At 40.4% G+C, this 12,677-nt stretch overlaps 1 protein-coding gene across 5 annotated transcripts; it reads right to left on the reverse strand.

Moving 5' to 3' along the window:
• Positions 1-4,689: 4,689 nt before the first annotated feature.
• LOC110472777 (cilia- and flagella- associated protein 210) lies at positions 4,690-12,578 on the reverse strand. 5 transcript variants are annotated; one of them, XR_014956552.1, is made up of 8 exons: positions 12,378-12,578; positions 11,496-11,652; positions 10,369-10,508; positions 9,885-10,077; positions 9,261-9,425; positions 8,481-8,587; positions 7,591-7,755; positions 4,690-5,068 (listed from the first exon to the last, which is right to left on the reverse strand). XR_014956552.1 is itself a non-coding variant. In XM_077785033.2 (7 exons), the coding sequence occupies exons 1-6, from the start codon at positions 12,473-12,475 to the stop codon at positions 8,486-8,488; spliced, it is 855 nt and encodes a 284-aa protein (XP_077641159.1). In that variant the 5' UTR covers positions 12,476-12,578; the 3' UTR covers positions 4,690-5,068; positions 8,481-8,485. The 5 variants fall into 5 exon arrangements, 2 of the variants coding, with proteins under 2 accessions (XP_077641159.1, XP_085440526.1); XR_014956551.1 differs by having other exon boundaries at positions 7,591-7,766; XR_014956550.1 differs by having other exon boundaries at positions 7,591-7,787.
• Positions 12,579-12,677: the final 99 nt, after the last annotated feature.

Here is a 12,677-nt window from a genome sequence, read left to right on the forward strand (position 1 = left end):
AGGATATTTTCGGTACAAACCCCAGCGCTCCTTTCAGTCCGTGAAACTATTCACATCCAAGACTGGCAGTCTTTGAAAGTCGTAAAGGGAAGTGACAAGTACAATCTTAACCTGTGTCAAAGCAAAACAATATTGTAATCTTTGAAATTTTTGCCAAATCTTTCACTAGATGAAACAACTTGCTTTTACTGTCTTGGTAATGGGTTTGTTAACATTTTCACTTTGTGATCAGCGTTTGTTTACAGCAGATTAGGAGAAAGGCCAAAGTTTGCTTGACAGTTGTGATTCAGGCAGTTGTTTTTCTAAAGAAAAATTGTGTCTTGAAAGCAAAACCTAGGATTGTGAGCAACATAAGCAATGTTATTAAAGGAAGAAAACTGGAAGTGTGTAGAGTGACTTAACAGAATAGTTAGTGGAGCTGCTTTGTTTGTCAAGTGGTTTTTTTTACTGTTTTAAAACACCTCCTATGAATGTTGCATTTCAGTGGTCATTTTATGCAGAAGGTTTAAAAATGTTCCTGGTCCACATGTGGGTGGATGACACAGCAGTTACTTAAGAGAACTCAGAAGAGTAAACCAAAGACCTATATAGTGGATTTCTGAACTTTGTAGGACTTTGGAGAAGTTGTAGTCCTACTTTGGGGGACTGTTGTAAGTGTAACGGTAGGAAGTTAGGCTTCAGAAAATTTTGTGGCAGCTTAACCATGCATTTATACTGTGCTGTGCATGCCATGTGCTTCAGAGTCTCATTTAAAAACTTTGCAATATTGTTTCATTATTTTAAATAGAGCTGACACATGAGCAAGATATTGCTGAAGACGTTTATTTGCACTACTGAGAATAGTTTTGCCAATATCACTGAGGTTGTATAAGCATGTAAACAAAACAATCCACAACTATACTGACTCTGCTGAAGGGAGGAAAATACAGGCAGTCAGCAATACAGCAGTCAATAGAATATATTTTTTTTAATTGTGTTTAGTTTAAAATCTCAAAATGGATATTAAATCCAATTGTAGTTTGCAGTTGTAGCTACTTATTTTAAAATATGCACTTGCATACTCTTCTGTATGGACTTTGTTACAGTTCAGAAAATTTGCAACTTAAATGGACTTTAATTCTTTCACAGCACATTAAAAAGTCATCTGAGTTGGTGGCACAAAGCCCATTTTCTTTTTTTTTTTTTATGTACTTGGGTTTTTTTTTAAAGCTGGCTAGACTAAATTGCAGGTGGTGGGATACAGTTGTTTGTGTTGTATTTGGTGGTAAATTGGTTTAGTGCTGATTACTTTGTTGAAACAGGAACACAACTGCAGTATTATACAAGGGAAGGTTTGCTAGATTTGTGCTTTTCTTTATCAAAGTGGAACTTGAGAATGTTGATCAAGAACTTGGTGGGACTAAAGCCCAATCCCAGGGACAGCTAGATGTCCCCAAGCACTAGTCAGTTCTTGCTGCCTTGGCAGGAGGCACTGACTTGCTTTTGCAGTCCTGAATGTGTTTAGTCCCTCAGTGACAGAGCTTTCCTGTTCCTGGCCTCACAGTAGCCACCTTGTGCTGTAGTCACAGTATAGCTCAGTGCCATCTTTGACATCTGTGTCAGGTGGCTTTTGGCTCAAAGGACTGGTTTGGAAGAATAGAAGTATTCCGGAGGCAGTAAAAACAATGCTCATGATCTTTTATTGTCAATGTGGGGAAAAAAGTAGTAGAGTGCAGCTTTTTCTGCTGATACCCCAGAACGAATTTTATTCCAGGGAATTAGTGAACACCAATACACAATGTAAAGTGAGGGCAGAGATTACTGGACTAAATTTGTAAGTGTATGTTTAAGTGTTCATACAGGCTTGAAATAACTTCCAAAGGTTAGACACGCTTTCTCTTTTGTATCCACAATAGATGCTGAGATTTTACTAATACCATGTAACATAGATACCTGGAATTATGAATTTATAATTGACAGTGGCTTTCCAAACTTTATTAGAAAGACACTTAGTTTATGCTGGATTCTCTGGGTACTGCCATCAACTCAGAAGCAGAAATTGTTGCTGAGGGTGGATAGATAGAATGCACAGTTATGTAGACACTATTACCTGTAAAAAACGTGTTGCTGTCTGCTAATTCTTTAACACGACCATAGTGTTTCAGTTGGTTGTTTTTAAGAAAGAAAAAGGCAATGGTTACATTTTAATGCTTTGTTCTATTTTGTTGTTAGAATTTTAGCCTGAAACTTTGCATTTTGTACTTGAAATCCCAGGCTACAGGCTTTTCTTGCAATGTTCTTTGTCAGATGCATTGAAGAATTTGCAGTGATCCCCAATAATGTCTGATTTGTAATAGTGTCAGCCTGGTAAATGGATTTTAGTTTAATGTAAACAAAAGAAGCAGTCCTTTAGCTGCCTTTTCTGGAACTGTTGATTTATTGAAGCAAATAAAGTATTTTTGGAAACACCTCTGAGGGCATGGTAGACTCATTGTTTTTCTGATAAGCAAAAATGTATATTCCTGCTTTTAGGACTTTCCTTAAAATAGAAAACCTAAAGATATGCATACTATACTTTTATAAAAGCAGCAGCCATTAAAGTGTTTTTTTAGGGGGTTATTAATTTTGTTTTGGTGTTTTGAAGGGGTTTTTTTTTGCGGGGAGGGGGGCAAGGTTGGCTACACTTCTAGAGTCGATGTAATGGAAATGTAAAGAACTGTTATGTACCTTCCCTTTGCTGAAAGTAGTAATTTTCATAATGCAGTATAAATTATTAAAGAAAATGGGTATCAAAAAGTCTGTGAACTGCATTTTGCAAAATTTGAATTTACTACAGTTCTGCAGTTGCCTAACAGAAAACATTAGCTTTCCATTTTGATGCTTATGTACTTCTAGTTTTACTCATACTTCTCACCCTTGAACAATTCATGTCGTTAAGAACACTGTTTCAACAAAACTTTGTAAAGGCCAAAAGTAATGTTCACCTGTTTGTTTGTTTGTTTGTTTTTAATTATCACATGAAAATAAGTTTTCTAGTATTAGTGTGCAATTTCACAAAAGGAGTAGCAGTAATAAAATATTTTAAAAGTGATGAGTGTAGATAGTAAAACTACATAAAGGTACAGGTATATTTTGTAAAAATACTAAATTAGTATCTTTCCTTAATCATACAGTCATTGTTCAAATAAAACTAATAGCACAGTTAACATGCATAAGATCATAGGAGAAATCTCGAACTGCTAAATATGCATATGATTGGTTTGAAATTTGTATTTTTACTCATAGAAGTTCTGAAGCATTAAAGGGACTAAATAAGCTGATTTAATGCAGCACCCTGATTTTGAATTTAAATTTTGCAATATGTAAAGCACTTAAGGAGACTTGCTATTTTTGGCAGGAAGTTAGACATGGCTACATATCCCCATTATAAAAAGCAGTCTCTATGTTGCTTTAGCCATAGCTGCTATTGGAAAGTGGTTGAAAGGACTGGAAAGAATTTAGGCATATTAAATTCTGAACAATGATAAGAGCTGATAACTGTGTTCCTTCAGCTAAAATAATTGTTTATTGTGCCAGCAGTATTGTGCATATAGAATTTAGCAGAGTATTTTGTAATTAATCATAGTCTTTTGGACATTTTGTAATTTGTAGTTCGTAACAGGGAAGATTATTTAGTTGTAAGCCGGGAGCATGAATTCTTGATATGAAATGTACAAGTTGTGTATTAGAAAGAAATGCTTTTTTTGCTTATTTGTTAGTGTATTCCACCTCTGCCACATGTGCTTCTTGCAGTATTAGCATCTTCTGCATTTAGAGAAATAATCATTTCCAAGTCATATTGTGCAACCTGTGCTTGTAAATTCACAGAATATTCCAAGCTGGAAGGGTCCTCAGGTCAAGAGGACTCTCTGACAAGAATCATCAGGTCAGCTCTTAGGTGAGTCAGCCATACAAGATCAAACCCATGAGCTCGGCGTTATTAGCACCATGCTCTGATCAAGTGAGCTCATCTCAGGGTGAATGTGCTTGGCCTGCCTCCAGCCTTCTGATGTGCTGATACTTTGAGTACAGATTTACAGGGCAGAGTGATTTGATCTCATGCTATTACCTCCTCAGTTAAGCCAAGATCAATTAAGTTTTTACTGAAGATGTGAAGTTAGATTTTTATTCCATGTTACATTAGATGATAGTGTCAAATAGTAGGTGCAATTAAGGATTTCTGTGACTGAATGGCAAATGACAGTCTAATATGTCTATATTATAACATATAAAAACGCAGCTATGAAATGAAGCTGATCTAATGTCCAACTGCAAACTGTTTGTTGCCAACTATGGTCTTTTACTTGAAAAATACTAGTGTTTGTGTGTGTGTCTGAATGTTAAGCAGAACAGTTTTCACTAGTTACAGAAGAACTGTCTGTTCAATGTGAATGTAAATGGAATGAACACAGAGTCAGTTTAGAACTAACACCTTCACCTACAGCAGTATCACAGCCTGGCTGGTTGGCAGCAGAGTGCTTAGGAGACAACAGGAAAGTGATTTCCAATCTCCTGTAGTCAGAGTAGCTGGAGTGCTAGATACAATCTTGCTGCAGACATTTCCCATAAAGGATTAAAAGACTCGGCCAATGTCACAACTTCTCAAGATTCTATTTCTATCTTCTGTTGCATTCTCCAAAATAAAAGTAGAAAACTTTCACAAATGAAAGGTATGGTTAACATGGATTTTATTGAGACAGATGTACCCAATCAGAAGGTTTGAGTTAAGCCCGGAGGCCCAGCAATATTCAAGGAGTACAGTACAGATGAATTGATAGTTTACCTTTGGTTGTTACCTCTTGACTTTCTGAAAAGAATGTACTGCTTTGTTCCATAATAAAAGTAGTTACAGTACAGTTGCAAGCTATGGCACTTGTTTCTTGAGCTTGAGTTATAGGCAGGTTCTAGCAATAGCATGTGTCTTGTAACTTGGTCCACAGTTAGCTTCTGCTGTTGGGCACTGATTGGTGTTGCAGGCACACGGAACTTGGAAAGAGAGTGGCTCCTTCTCACTCCTTTGTAGATGCTTTTCTAGTGGTAAAATATATTTCTAAAGAAAAAAAAGAAACAGTTTAAGTGTATAATTAGTAGCTTCTATTAATTGTATATGCACTGATAGATTGTAGCTTAACTAATGCAGAAATACTTAAAAGCTTTACCAAAGATAGTCCCAAAACTTTGCCCTTGTTCACTGTGCCAGTTGTTGTATTTTTCTTGGTCTGCTCAGTAATACATGCTTATTTTCAGTACGTGTTGTTTTTTCTTTCTAGTCTTTACTTACTTTCCTTTTATTCAGAAAAGGAGTCAGACCAGATGGTACTCACTGGGGGCAGGGGGGTGGGGTGGGGTGTGCAATTACTATGTTAACAGAGATGCAATGTTGAATTTTCCTGGACCTGCACTTCTGATGTTTGAGCCCTTCAGAACCCAACAGAACTGTTCATTTCTCTGGATAATGTATTGGAGCTGAGGCAGTCCACAGAAGAACAAAGTGGCATGCTGGTTTATACAAAATAGTGTCAGCAAGCTACAAACAGCTCTGCTTTTAGACTGCTTACTAGAGACTTGTTTACCAGATCAGAGGCCAGATTTGAATCATTCATGTATTCACTTAAATATCTAGTAATAGCATGATATACTAAAACAAAAATTTTTGTTTAAGTGGTGGGAGTGCAGTAGTATGAAGGCAATGACTTCACACATTACAAGCTTAACAAAGCCTATACCACAACTTATTCTAAACAAAGAAATTAAGATAATTCCAAAGAAAACATCTCATATGGTCTCTAATCTCTCACCTCCCTCTACCATCTTACCCTTCACTGATTATGGGGATTTTTGCATGCTATTTAGAGGTAGTAAATGTTCTGTCTCTCAAAAATACACTGCCAGAACAGGAAGGAAGATCAGTATCAGAAACAAGGATGCACTGCCAGAACAAGGAGGAAGATTACAGACTAGTTACAGCACTCTTCCATTCAAGAGATAATGGGAAGGCCTAAGTTAACAGACATTTGAAAGAATTTAGCTGTTGAAACAGAGTTGACCTAACATTACAAGGAAGCTTTGAAAATATTTTTTTCTTTTTCAGAAGTACAGAGCAGTCTGTATTGGGATGTGAAAATGTTCACCCTTAACAGTCCCATGGTGCCAACTCTTCTGTTCATGGGCCATTTGTTTCCAGGTATGTATCCTCTTCAAACTTCCTCAGAGCTAACTGGTAGCAAAGACTCATGCTAGAAGAACTTGCACAGATCTAGTAACTCCAGCCTGGGACACTACCTAACAGTAAAGAGCTGCACAGTTATTTAATTCAAATTCCCTTAGGATATAAGGCATTTTAAAGAGCTGTTCTCTTCCATTTCCTAGGTAGGAGTTGTATTAGATCCATGAGAACAGTACTCTCTTACACGTGTACCACCACACAGGTGTGAGTTGCAATACTGCTGGGAGAGTACCATGTTACACACTGGAGGCCCACATGTTCAAACTAAAACTGCTGTTCTGTTTCCAGAATTGGATCACAAGTGTGGAAAAAATGCAGTTGGATTTAAGGTCTCCATATCAGTCCCTCTGAGAGCTGCCTTGCATGTCTAAGGTCTTGGTCTTCAAATAAGGCTAATACCTATTATGATTCTCACCTGCTGCAATGTCCTGAAGCAGAAGAATATCTGAGAGGATGCATTTTTGAGCAAAACCAATAATTAGTTTACTAGTCAAATTATTTCTCAAAGCATTTTCTGATTTGCTAGCTATTAATTAAAACTTTATAGAATAATTTAGATTGGAGGAGACCTTTAAGGTCAAGTTCAGCTGTTAACCCAGTACTGAAGTCCAACACTAGCTAATCTGTGTCCCTAAGCACCATGTACATATCTAAATAAGTTTGGGAATGATGACTCCAGCTATTAAGTAACGCAAGAGTGGCCCTAGGCATTAAATGAGAGGTACCTCTCAAATGAGTAGATGCTTCCAGGTCAACAATTTCCTTTCCTATCAGCTGCAGTTCATCTCCCTGTATTTTAATCTCCCTATCTTTAAATGGCAGCTGAAAAGGACTCTGGTGAGCAGTTGAACCAGCCTCCTGCCTTACACAGGATACCTTTTAACCAGCAACATTCCACCACCTCTGGCCATTCTGATCTAATGTCATCATACTATGCTTTACAGAGGTTTTACAGAAAATTACTAACTAGAATTATTTATTTAAAACAAATATGCAAAGCATGTGCATGTCAGAGGCAGTCATGACTGCTGCTGGATTTTTTTCATGCTGAATTTGGGTAACTAAATCTATATTTAGCCAACATGCTTTAAAATTACACTAAATTCCCACTTTATTCTAGATGTACTGAAATAAAGAGTTGTTTTATGGTACTGGAGTTTGATGGTTTTCTGTAGATGTTCAAAGAAAAAGGAGTAGAAGCCTGATGGAAGAAGGCTGTAGACTTCAAATGCAGACATACGTAATCTGCAGAAAAAGACATTTTTGGAAGTTGAGTAGGAAATGAGGCTGCAATCCATCTTGTTTCTTGCTGCTGTGGAAGTAGACTAAAAACCCACTTAACTCACCAATTGCATAGTAGTGAGCATGTGCAAATTTGCACTTAGGGATGCATTTGGAGCATTATCGAGCTCTGCAGGTTTCAGCACCACTCCTGCTGTAGTCAGTACTTCTTAAGGTTCCAGCTTCTGCCATCAAAAGGCTTTTATAAAAGTTTCCATTCTTTCTGCTTGCTGAAAAAAAGCTGGATGTAATAAAATGAGCACTGGCTCAGAGAGAAGGGAAATAAATTTTCCATTAGTGACCTAAGGAAAAAAGGGACTGAGGGACAATTTCACAAGTTAATTGCCATGTCTCTTTTTGTAATATGTAATTTTCAAAAGTAACTACTCCAAGATAATTGGAGAGAACTCTGACTTTTAGTTGATAGTGCAGCAATGGTAGTCTCTTACATTAGGTCAGAAGTGAGGTTTTGAAACTAGTCTTCATTGTTTCTACTTACTGTACTTTGGTTCACACTACAGATTAATGGGCCATGCTAATTGACATAGATAAAGATTCAGTCAGCTCCACCCAGCCATGTTCTCCTATCCAAGCAGCCCAGACCACAGCAGGACTGACCAAGACAGTAGCAGTCTGTGCTGGCCCTGAGGAGAGTTCTTGGCCCTGCCCTCAGGCAGAGCTTTGAGGGCCAAAGCAGGCTCCAAAAGTCATGGCAAAATGCCAAGTGTTTTCTTGGTCCTGAGCAAGCTGGGGGCTCATGTACAAGGCAGGAAGGCATTGCATCAACCATCTTTATCCACCCGTCCCCCAGTTTTTACTGTTTTTAATATTGCAGATTATCCACTCCACCATTCTTGCAGTTGTCCTAATTAGGAAGCCCACATCTTGTTCCTTCCTTGAATGTTTGGAGAGAATAGAAGTTACAACCAGTAATGGCACTGATTCAGTTACTCACTGTCTTTATCTCCAAAATGCTCGATCCTGATGAAAAGCAGCCTCTCTCTGAGCACTGTAGTCCAATTCTGCTTGCTTTTCCTGCTCTTTTCTTGCCTGCTTTTCAGCCTGATGAAGAAAAGGGAATAACAAAACTTAGTATTTGGTTCTCAACATCACCATCCTGTAAAGCTGAGAGAGGGTAAAAGCTTACAGGTCTATGGCATCCTTAGCTGACACATGGCACTTTTCATCCCTCTCCACTTCTGTCCCCTGCCTTATTTCCCCAGAAAGGGTACATTAAATAGCTGAGTGAACATCAGCATTAGCTGCTGCTCTCTGGTGACCTGCCCAGAAGATACAAGAGGACAGCAGTGCATGGTTGAAAAAATGTCTTAATTGCACAGGACAGGATGTGATCTGTCATTATTGACCTCTTATTACCAGCCCTCACAGAAATCCTGCCTGACTCACATGGGCCAAGTCCACCTGGAAGAGGCTTCTGTTCTACTCTCTAAGAGGAGGCCCATAAAATTTTGGTGTATCGTGCATCGTCAAGTTTTCAGCAGTAACCTTCTCACTGCACAAACAAACCTCCTGTGGCCCACAGATAACAGTCAGTCACCTCTCCAACATCAGCAGCTGTAGTGGACACAGGTAAAATCCAAACCAAACCAAATATGTACATGACACCCACAGCAACCTCTCTCTTTCCCCTCTTCTGCCTAAGAGGACTAGTACTATGGGTCTAGAGGTGTGTCTCTTTCTGAAGGGGTTGACAGTATACAATTCTTCTATTTACCATTTGCTGCAGCTGAAATTTCTGTACTTCCATGTTTGCATCACGCTGTCTTTGTTTCTTGGCTTTTTCCATTTCCAAGTAGACATCGTTTTCTGTCATCCACTGCTTACGATCCTTCTCGTCCTCTTCTTTTTTCTCTCTCTTCTTTTCCTCTTTCAAATTCATCTGTAGTTTACAAAGCACACAAAAGTTAGCCAAGGAGCTGGCCTGCTAAGCTGGAAGTTGGATCTCTCTGCAGAAGCAGCCCTGAATCAGTGCCCCAATGAGCTCGGTCGCTGTGGCTGGCCAGTGTCCAAGCCCAGGGTTTCAGCAGCCCTGGCAGAGGTGCACCCAACACAGAAGGGAGAAAGGGAGAGGGGACTCCAGGAAAGGCATCAGCAGACTTGCTGAAGCCTGCTGCTGATGGCACCAGAGTCACCGGCTGTGGTCTGGGCCAGGCTCCTGGAGTAAGCAGTGCAGAGTTTGCACAAATTATGAACAATTACAGAGCCTTCCCAGTCTAATTTTTTTGAAGAGAAGATCACCACATATACTGCTTGCACCTTTCTTATGGATTTAGTTCTAAAGCTCTAGATGATAAATGAAAGGCAACTGGTGAGAACCTGCATGTGTGTCTTTTCTTACCACAGTGACTCTGTTTTCTTCAATAGATTCAAGAGCAGCCTTTTTTTTCATTTCTTTCTCTTTGTTTTGCATTTGGTACTCAACTTCTACCTCTGCAGCTCCTCTAGCAAGACGATCATCTTCAATCTTAAATTTCTCATTCATCTGTGCAGTTAATTGTTCAAAAGCTTTGTCTTTATGCTTCTCTATCATCCTGCAGGAGAACATGAGCTACTGTAACATCCCAGAACAGCTCACATCACCAGAGGCAATTGGTACCTTTTGCTTCTAATAACACCAGCCATCCTACCTCCACCCCAACAGCACCAATTACTACTGGAACTGGTAGGCATTTTTTCTGCACTTTCTACTTCAAGTTTTAATTACAGAAGACTTGCTTGCATCAAAGTTCTGATCTTGCTGATGTAACAACTGAGAATAGTATTTGTCACAAAACGAAACTACAAGCCTGAATCTTAACACTGCAAATTATCCCTGGACCCACCTGTTAGTCTCCAAATTTTTTTCTCTTGTCAGATCAGCCATCATTTCTTTTCCTTTAATATAAGCCTTAATCCGATCATCATCTTTGTCTTCTTTTTGTTTGTCTTCAGCTTTAAATATTTTCTGTTCAGCTATGTGTTCCTGTTTAAATGGAAAACTAAGTTTATTTTCATGTAGAAGTAGATTTTGGAAACACAAACTAAAAACAAATTCTAGGAAATACTTCAGGCCTAGCCTGTAACAGGGAGTTCTTTACATCAGTGGAGAAGCTACAGAAAATAGAAACGCAGAGATAAACGTAAATTTTTATTATCTACTTATCACAAATCACAAAGTAAAATTATTACGTGGTTGCAACTCCAGGCTTACAGCATCTCTATATTCTCTCCTCTAGCTTCCCAGTGGCTCCAACTGTACTATTACTATCCTGTGTATCATTCATATGGTGCAGACTCTGAAGGGCTCAAACACTACGTCTGTAGAACCATCAACATGTAGAGCATAAGGCATTTTGTAATGACTCAGAAATGGCACTTGTTGCACATACAACGCTGGGGGGAAATGGGGGAACATTTGTGTACTTGCCATGAAGAGTATGGAAGGAAAAAAAACAAGTAGGGTTTTAGTGGGAATTCTCTCCTTTTACTCCCTCACATGGTAATGAATCATCACAGTACCTCTACTTCAGTTTCCCTGCTCAAGCAGCTAGTGGCAGGGAAACAGTACGTGTGGTAAATAAACTTGGTCATCACCAAGTTTATAAGATATCGTCATGTTCAGGCTATTCCCTCTCCCTAACAAATTAAAATGAACTTAAAACAGAGCAAGTACATGGAACCTAAATCCAGTTCTCAAGTCAAGGACAATCTCTTTGCTGACTCTAGCAGCCTTTTCCATTGTAGATCAGCCCAAGTTCAGGTGCCACATTAAAACTTTCAAGAGGTCTTTCTCAAAAGCACAGAGAAAACAGATGGCCTGCATTTGGTAGGGTAAGCATTTGATCCCAGGCCACTAAAGCTGTCAGCAAAGACCCTGTTACCCACAGTCCTGTTTATTTGTGGGCCAAGGCCAAACATCACAGCCAAGGTGAAATATGCATTTTGAACTGTCTGCGTTCCTGCTACTTACATGATGCTGTCTCTGGAATTCAATTTTTTTCTCCTGTTCCTTTTCTTTATCTCTCTGAATTTCCATTTGATACAATTGGCTTGATCTCTGTATTTGTTCCCCTTCCCTTCTCTTTTCCAGCTTAGCCAGATCTGCTTGATCCTTGTGCTCCTTTATTCTGAATCAGAAAAGGGAAGTTATTAAATCAACTAGGAACAGCATAAAGTAATAATGAACAGATACAGATTATGCACATTTTTGGGTAGCTTACCTGATACTTTGAAGTAAAATATCAGAGATCAAAACCAGAAAAAGTTTCAATAAGCTAGCTCCGAATTCTATGGCCAAAGCTCAGTTCTAGTCTGAGGGTGCTAGGGAAATCTATACCAGTGAAAGTGAACATGAACAATGTATGGACTCAAATGTCAGACTGAATTTGATTTGCCTGTTTCATTGTTATCCCACTCCCTGTACAATCTCGGCCTTTTCCAGCAAGCAGTCTTCTAAGCAGTGCCACAGCACTGTGCAAGACATGCCTGCTGGATGTGTGACGGCTTCTAGGTAGGGAGAAGCAGAATAGTGAGCCAAGCCAGTTGTTCTCGGTGCCAGAATTAAGCCAGTCTTGTTGGATGTGTTAGGAGAAACACAACCCTTGACAGCAAGAGACGTTTCTGAAGCTGGAGAACAGAATTATGGAGGGTGGGGGAACGGTGTCTCTGACCACGAGGCGAGGATGATCTGAAACCCTTGCTCAAAAGCAGTGAGTGATGGAGGCCCGGGCACGGAACACGGGTTAGCGCCCAAGAGCCGCCCCTTTCGGCGGGCCGCGCAGCCGGAACCCGCCCGGGCCGTTTTTAACCCGAACCCGCGGGCCGCACTCCCGGGGCCCGCCGCCGGACTCACTGCGCCAGCTGCTCCTGCGCCACGGCCCGGCGGCTCCGGCAGCGGCCACGCTCCACCGCTGCCTCCTGCCCAGCGGCGTCCGGCCCATCGCGGTCCATCGCCGGCGCTCTTCGCCGCCTCTGTGGACACGGGACGTCTGCCGAAGGAGAAGAGACGCTCACCGACGGCTCTGCTTCCCGGGCAATCGGGGCCCCTTGTCCCGCCCCGCTCAAAGGCGGCGGCCGCAGGAGGGTTCGGGCGGCGGGCGCTGTGCCCAGCCCCGCCCCGCCAGCTGCCGGCGGGCCGCGTCCGGCCCGTCAC

Source organism: Lonchura striata, chromosome 7 (assembly GCF_050655825.1).
Source record: "Lonchura striata isolate lonStrDom1 chromosome 7, ASM5065582v1, whole genome shotgun sequence".
Taxonomy (NCBI): domain Eukaryota; kingdom Metazoa; phylum Chordata; class Aves; order Passeriformes; family Estrildidae; genus Lonchura; species Lonchura striata.

Coding starts and splice junctions, on each gene's coding strand:
- LOC110472777 (XM_077785033.2), bottom strand. CDS start 12,475: ATGGACCGCGATGGGCCGGACGCCGCTGGGCAGGAGGCAGCGGTGGAG. Junction 9,426..9,884: donor AAGAAAACAGAGTCACTGTG/GTAAGAAAAGAC, acceptor TGTAAACTACAG/ATGAATTTGAAAGAGGAAAA. Junction 8,588..9,260: donor AATTTCAGCTGCAGCAAATG/GTAAATAGAAGA, acceptor TTTCTTCATCAG/GCTGAAAAGCAGGCAAGAAA.